The sequence below is a fragment of the Xyrauchen texanus genome, chromosome 44 (genome assembly GCF_025860055.1).
Source record: "Xyrauchen texanus isolate HMW12.3.18 chromosome 44, RBS_HiC_50CHRs, whole genome shotgun sequence".
NCBI lineage: Eukaryota > Metazoa > Chordata > Actinopteri > Cypriniformes > Catostomidae > Xyrauchen > Xyrauchen texanus.
In genome coordinates, this window is record NC_068319.1 from 7755602 (window position 1) to 7763170 (window position 7569).

General features: G+C 37.8%; 1 protein-coding gene across 1 annotated transcript; it reads right to left on the bottom strand.

Moving 5' to 3' along the window:
• Positions 1–2742: 2742 nt before the first annotated feature.
• On the bottom strand, positions 2743–7354 carry dcps (decapping enzyme, scavenger). The gene is made up of 6 exons (XM_052117204.1): positions 7150–7354; positions 6789–6939; positions 4409–4554; positions 4160–4273; positions 3957–4067; positions 2743–3578 (listed from the first exon to the last, which is right to left on the bottom strand). The coding sequence occupies exons 1-6, from the start codon at positions 7345–7347 to the stop codon at positions 3312–3314; spliced, it is 987 nt and encodes a 328-aa protein (XP_051973164.1). The 5' UTR covers positions 7348–7354; the 3' UTR covers positions 2743–3311.
• Positions 7355–7569: the final 215 nt, after the last annotated feature.

Consider the following 7569-nt stretch of genomic DNA (forward strand, 5'->3'; position numbering starts at 1 on the left):
CCTAAACTAAAAAGCAAGATTAACAACTTTGAAATTCTTTTACATTCAGCAAGTGAAAAAAATCCAACACCTTGATCACCCATGTGAAAAACGAACTGCCCCCTTAAACTTAATAGCTGGTTGTGCCACCTTTAGCAGCAACAACTTTAACCAAACACTTCTGATAACTGGAGATCAGTCTTTCACAACACTGTGGTGGAATTTTGGCCCACTCACTCGTCTTTGCAGAACTGCTTTAGTTCAGCCATATTGGAGGGTTTTTGAGCATGAACTACCCATTTAAGGTCCTGCCAAAGAATCTCATTTGGGTTCAAGTCAGGACATTGAGTAGGCCACTCCAAAACTTTAATTTAGTTCTTTTGAGCCATTCAGAGGTGGACTTACTCCTATGATTTGGATCACTGTCTTGCGGCATAATCCAGTTGCGCTTGAGCTTCAGCTCACAGGGTGATGACTGGATGTTCTCCTTCAGGATTTTCTGGTAGAGAGCAGAATTCATGTTTCCCTAAATTATTGCAAGTCGCCCTGGCCCTGAAGCAGCAAAGCATCCCCACACCATCACACTACCACCACCATGCTTGACTGTAAGTATGATATTGTTTTGTGGAATTCTGTGTTTGAGTTACGCCAGATGTAACGGGACCCGTGTACACAAAAACAGAAGAAATCAGGATGGGGCAAATAAGGTGCAGGTTTCAAGTCCAGATAATACCTTTACACAGTAAAGTTCCACCTCTGAAATGACAACTTTAACCTTTTTTTGTGTCTCAATTAATCCAGGCTGGAGCATGACTTAATCCCAATCTAACAGATAGGTGATTTAATCCTAAACTAAAAAGCAAGATTAACAACTTTGAAATTCAAGTGAAAAGCATTGTAAAATATTCCTCATAAAATAAAAGAAATGCTGCTAAAGTGCTCTACACAAATACCACACATAACATGTGTCCACATCAGCTTCCTCTGTAACACATGCAGTAAGAAAAACCTCAGATTGGTAAACGGTGAAGCTATCTTTAGTGGTTGAAAAAGTAGTTCTACCTGAACAATAGCACTGTAGATTGAGTCATTTTAGCTGATCGCAGCATACAAGAGATGAGGTAATGATCTGAGATATCATCGCTCTGCGGAAGAATTTCTATATCAACATCAACTCCATATGACAGAAGAAATCTAGCGTGTAATTATGGAGATGAGTTGGTCCTGTCACATTTTGTCTGACTCCAAGAGAGTTGAGAACATCAATAAATGCAACTCTAAAGACTCTTGTGCAAGAAAATCCCAGGAGATCAGCAGTTACAAAAAAACTCAAACCAACCCATCTGGCACAAACAATCATGCCAATCATCTGGCATCAAACAATCATGCCACGGTCTAAATCACAGAGATCACATTTTTATCCATTCTGATGGTTGATGTGAACATTAACTGAAGCTCCTGACCCATATCTGCATGCTTTTATACATCACACTGAAGCCACAAGATTGGCCGATTAGAAAATTCAGTGTGCTCTTAATTCTGAGATCAGAACAGAGTGATATCAGGATATGATGAGAAAAGGTTTTGTCTGAAAGGAACACTTATTAAGTGCTATGATGTAATTGTTCTGAAAACCCCAGTAAGGTAATTTAAAAGCTCTTAAGCGGTTTAACATTGTTCTCAGGAACGTTCTGTCTAAATATTGAATGATGCTGGACAGAATCACAGAAATTAAGTAATAAGATCCGTTAATTAGTTATAATGAATGGACATATAAGATGAAAAGGAACAAGAAACTACAAGAGACAGACTGAAACAGCAACATAAAACATTGAGGTAGTGAAAAAACTGAAAGTGAAAAATAATTTTCCATTGAAATAAAATGGTGTCCAATGGCTGTCAAGCTTCAAAAAGCACAAAACAGAAGAAATTAAAGTGGTTCACAAACAGAGTTACACAATAAGTCCTTTGTATTGCTTGTATTTTAATATTAGTACATAGTAATTAAAGACACCTAATATAAAGTGGGACCAAAGTGGATTATGAATTACCCGAGATGATAACCAAGAGAAATCATTCAATAGAAACAAATATCTTGTGTTTTGGGATTCACTTCCATTATACAACATGTAGCAGTGAAATCTTCTTTTAAAGCTAATGTTAAACCACATAACCAGACTTTGAACAGTCAATCTTTGAGCATTTATTTCCTGCCGAGAAGTTTTGGACCTTTTTTTTTTTTTTACCTCCCTAGCCTTGGATTTGCACTGAGACAAAGAACTTTGTTCCTTACAAAAATGCCCGAATGCAATAGCAGACTTTTTATAAATGAATGGCAATACTGTTATGTTTCGAATCTTTTAGTGTTAATGTTTCTGGCTGTCTTAGTTAATAATATAAAATCAGTTGGTTTCCATGGTTTCGTTGAAGATAACAAAAAGCAGTTAGGGTGTAATTTCACTCAGGCCTGCTGTTCTGTCAGTCACAGCCAAATCTCTTCAAAGAAACCATAAAGCTCAAAGAATGAAACCTTGAGGCCCCACTGGAACCAGTTGTGCTTTAAAATGAATTTCAATCACTGGCAGGTGCACATTCCAACAAAAAATTAAGTTATGAATTTTGGGCTATGAATTTAAGATCTGTCCAAATGATCAACTGCAGCACGAAACTGAGAGTCATCACAACTCTGCGGTTTAAAAAAAGCAATATATTAAAATAAAATGCAAATTACCATATAATACAATAATTTTATTTGACATCAAATGTACCTTTAAAAACAACCCTAATCATAAACTTGAATCAGGTATAATTTCAAAGTCTTTTAATGGGGATTTTCTCATTTGATTACGGTTACCTAAAACAACAAATAGAACAAAACAACTAGATATTTATTAACACATTGCTCCAATAGGATTATGAGGTTTGCAATCGCAACAGGATAAAATACCTTTGTAGGCAATCTTAAAAAAGCTTTAATCTTTCAGGAGTTTAGCTGTTCTGTATTCTAATACAACACACATTCTGATAAACTTTACACAATATCCAACAGCACTCCTGTTAGAAATTGTTCATGACTCTTACTTGATTCCATTAGGATTGGTTCCAAAAGATGATTTCAAAATTTCAAGAAAAATAAACAGTACACTGTACACATTTCTTTGAATAAAAAATAAAAGGTTAAAGACATCAAAAAAATCTTATTTCACGGAGCAGGTGATGTTATTAGGTTTTTCTTGTTTAAAGCGGCTAGCAGTGGCATTTTCAAAACGAGTAAAAACAATTTTACCACATAAAATTCAAAAACAAGTCAGGCCCTCAGAGGTCACTGGTTTCTAGAGCTTTCCAGCCTCTTTGAATCTGATGAGCAAACCTTCATCAGCTCGCAGAGGGAAAGTCAGGCTGCGGTTATGATAGTATCTGGAATCTGCCTGTAAGTTTTGAATGACGTCTGAAAGCAGGTGGGCTCTTTCCACCCCGCAGCCAGGAGCCTCGTAGTCCAGTGAGGTGAAATGAACATGGAGATGATAGTACGACGGCTGATAGTGCAGATATATGCGCAGTTTGCTGGGAGGGATGCCATATTGCTTCTTAATGGTGTACTGTGGATACAGACGACATCATGTTGTCATTTCTCCTAGCATTGAATATTTATTGTTGTATTTTTAGGGCTTTTGATGGCCAGAATTGAACCTGCACATCCTGAATGAGCACCACAACATGTCAAAAGCACTAACTGCTGTACCACGGCTCAGACTGGAGTAATTTATTTTTGCACAAAAGCTTTTCAAAAAAGTATGGTAAACAGTGGACAAGGAGAAATAAACGAGCCCTTTCTATCAAAATAGTCAGATCAACAGTGACATCTGCTGGACGACAGAGTAATTGCAATGTGAATACTAAAACTTCCTTTTACATTCTGAACAAATTTATTTTATAGATGCATCTTGAAAAATAATCTGTAACTCAGAACAGCTCACCTCTCCTTTGCTGCGGATGTTTTTCAGTAACGACAGGTGCTCTGATGTAAGATCTCTCAAACTTTTAATGTCCCTCCGGTGGACAATCGCAATCAAGTATAAGTCTTCTGGCTAGACAGGAGAGGAAATGTTCAATATTTTTGACTTGCCTTTTTATTCCCCATCAAATATAACAGTAACAGTGATCCTCAATTTTTTTTAACCTGCTTTTGATCCCACTTGAAATCTGGTAACAAGACAAAACCAGTATTGGGGTCTGGATCTTCGAAAATAATCCGGTCTGCTTCAGCTTTCTTGTCCAAGATATTGTGCACCCACTGCGAAATTAAAATGTAGAACGGCTTTGATAATACAGCACAAAATGTACAGTGCAATACCTCTCATTTCTATACAAGTTAGGACTGAAGTATTAGGCTACTTAAATTCAAGTTCACTAGTCAGTGGACTCTCACCTGCACACTGAAGCTCTGGCCGCTGATGTACGGCAGTGTGAGTTGACGATAATCCTCCCCCGATTCTTCGACCAGAAAAATCTCCTGACGCAAATATTTCTTAATATGCTTCTCTGTTGCAGGGCACACCACTGTTGTCTTGATTTCTGTTGAATATATATACAGTTTACATGAAGTCCATCCCTAATGGAAAACAGCCACATATTATAGTTTATTTCATAGTGTAATTAAAAAGAAAAGACAGTGTGAAATACAAAGAGCAAACATCACAAATAAATGCAATGGTAAATATAGCTGCACAGCCATTGCGGGTCAAAAAGCACAACCCAAAGAACACATTGAATATGCATGATACGCAGGCCAAAGTAACACCAACAGGTGCATCTCACCATGCTTTTTTGTTTTTACAGCCAAGCACAATGGCCAATATGATCGACTTTGTATAAATGTAACTTTTAAATGGAGATTAAACTCAGAATTTGATTGTGGAACAGCCATCAACCATTAATTAAGAAACAAAGTGTAGGGACTACATGGCTGACATGGAAAATACTAACTGATTAGTAAGCTAGAATGCTAAGCTAATGTTGCCTATGGATAACATTGTGATCAAATAGCCAAACAAATGTGCTGGTTAAAATCCTAACTGATTAGCATGCTAAGCTAATGTTGTCTACAGATAGTATTGTGATCAAATAGCCTTACAGAAGCATTGGCAAGCATGCTAACTGATTAGCATGTTAAGCTAATGCTGCCCTATGGATAGCATTGTGATCAAATAACCTTCTAAGACAGAAAACCCAAAAGTTAGCATGCTAAAATTATATTGTATAAACTATGGCTTAACTTGCCAAGTTCTGCAAACTGTTACAGTGGAATCATTAACATTGATGTAGCTGATGGTGGCATTTTGATTTTTGCCATAGCATATAATATTATTGATAGAGAATCCCCCTATTTTACTTAACAGATAGCCACGATCTTCCAAACTTAGGGAGTAGCTGGTCAAAAATCCCCTTACACAAAAATCCCCTTACAGTACAAACAATGCACAAAATAAGATACAACAGTGTAAGAAAAGCTAAAAAAGTTGGCGAACATCACTTATGAGATCAGCTGCAGAAGACACTGGCGATTCACTGTTTATCACGAGCGTTACTGTCTGAATTCAATGCCCCAGTTAGTTAGCAGGCTGGTCATTGTCTGAATCCAAAACATTGTTGCTCTATCCACTGTCGCTTTTGCTTATGTCCTTCTTATGGTCCCTGTACTACCTTAATTACCTTTTCAATTTGTTTATGATTTGGTCAATTGTCCGACTGAATTATTGTAGAGTATTTTGTTCCTTTGCAATCTCTCTAGTTTATCTCAGATCTTTGTACAAACCATATCGCAAGTAGAGCACTCGTTTCGTTGTGTTCCCTAAACGCTTTTGATGTCTGATAATTTTATGTGGTTTTTATTGTTGTAATAAGAGTGAAGAAGTACTCCTTCCTGCAGACAGTGGCTACTGTTGCTGTTTGGGAAAACTTCACATGGTGACGAAACATTATAGCGCCCTCCATTCCCTGATGTAATCAGTTCCTGCGTATAGACCAGCAAGATTTTGGGGCCGGTACGGAAATAGGTTTTCGGCCCCGGAATGCACAGAACAGTTCGAGAATTCGAGAAAGTTGACATGCCCACTGAGAAGCAAAGAGACTTCCTGAGGTTAGAGTCAGCAAACAAATGTGGGTTATCTTTTGAACTATAGGTAGCACTGTCTCGAAATTGCTTAAGTATCATCAGGACATGATGTTGATGATGCATACCTATTTTATTTCAAATCCAATAACGTATTTAAAAGATATATCACTTTATTATAAAATGCATTATGGCGGAGAGACAATATAGCTGATATGGGGAAATTGGTATCGTTGAAATTCTCATCCTCACAGAATCCACAGACACCAACCCCATGATTTTAGGACATCCGGTTCATACGGCATCCCTTTTTCACATCCTTTGATTCATAAGAGGCGCTGTCGTGAAACTCTGCATGTGCTCTCAGATCAGTGCTGATAAAGCACACGAAGTTCCATTTCGGTGCTTGGCCCCTAAAAATAATAATAATAGTTAAAAGTCTTATTGGACTTATATTGATTAATTTTATGCTGTCTTTATGTGCTTTTTGGATCTTCAAAGTTTTGGTCACCATTCACTTGCATTATATGGACTTACAGAGCTGAGAATTTCTTAAAATCTTTGTTTGTGTTCAGCAGAAGAAAGTCAAACACATCGGGGATGGCATGAGTTAATGAGAGAATTTTCATTTTTGGGTGAACTTTCCTATAAACAGAAGAGACAGAGGCTGGTGAAATGGGGTCAGTAATGATCCTACCATTCAGGTGAGCTGGTGCCTGTAGCTTATATGTGCTGTACACATCATTCCTCATCTCCAACTTCAATGTACTGCTCTTTAGCAACTCAGGCAGTGTGTCCTGACTAATAGGGCTTTTCTCCAGGATCACAACAGCATCCTGGTCCTTCACCTAAAAAAAAAAAAGAGCACATGTGAGAAGATCCCCATTATGTACACTAAGAAAGAAGTGCCAAGGCTAAGTATTGTAGTTTATCGATCTCTTCCAAACACTCATTCTTAATAAAATACTAAGTGCCCAATCTGTATTCTAAGATATGAGAAATAACCCCAAACCTAAAAAGATGTATTATAATGCATGATCTCTCTAATGCAAACGAACCTTTCCATGAACAAAGATATTTTTTTCCCGCGCAGACTCGCGCAAAATGCGGGTGATTTCGAAGCCCGACACCGGACTATCGGATGAGATCTCATCGCTGTCGCTGTGCCGCTCATTGTCGGTGTGTTTTTGTTCAGTATCATCGGGCTCGTGTGTTTTGAGTCTTTTTGCAGCGCTGCCATTCTTGCATTCCGCCATGATTCACCCTCCGCAAAACCAACCAATCAAAACCAATCGTGCGTCATGTAGTCGTTTGGAGATAATTTATTCCATTTGGAATGCAGTATAAGAATACATCCTTTAGGGGCGTATGGCGGCTCAAAAGCCGAGCCCCTATTCAGAATATCACGTCGTTTTTGGCTACTAAAGACATTTGCACTATAAAAAGTGAAATAACTCAAATGTTTTACGGAATATATG

Excerpts from the sequence above, each read along its gene's own strand:
- dcps (XM_052117204.1), bottom strand. The coding sequence starts at position 7,347 with ATGGCGGAATGCAAGAATGGCAGCGCTGCAAAAAGACTCAAAACACAC. Across the intron at positions 6,940-7,149 it reads ATATCTTTGTTCATGGAAAG|GTGAAGGACCAGGATGCTGT; the intron begins GTTCGTTTGCAT and ends TTTTTTTTTTAG. Across the intron at positions 4,555-6,788 it reads GGCACCAGCTCACCTGAATG|AAATCAAGACAACAGTGGTG; the intron begins GTAGGATCATTA and ends TATATTCAACAG.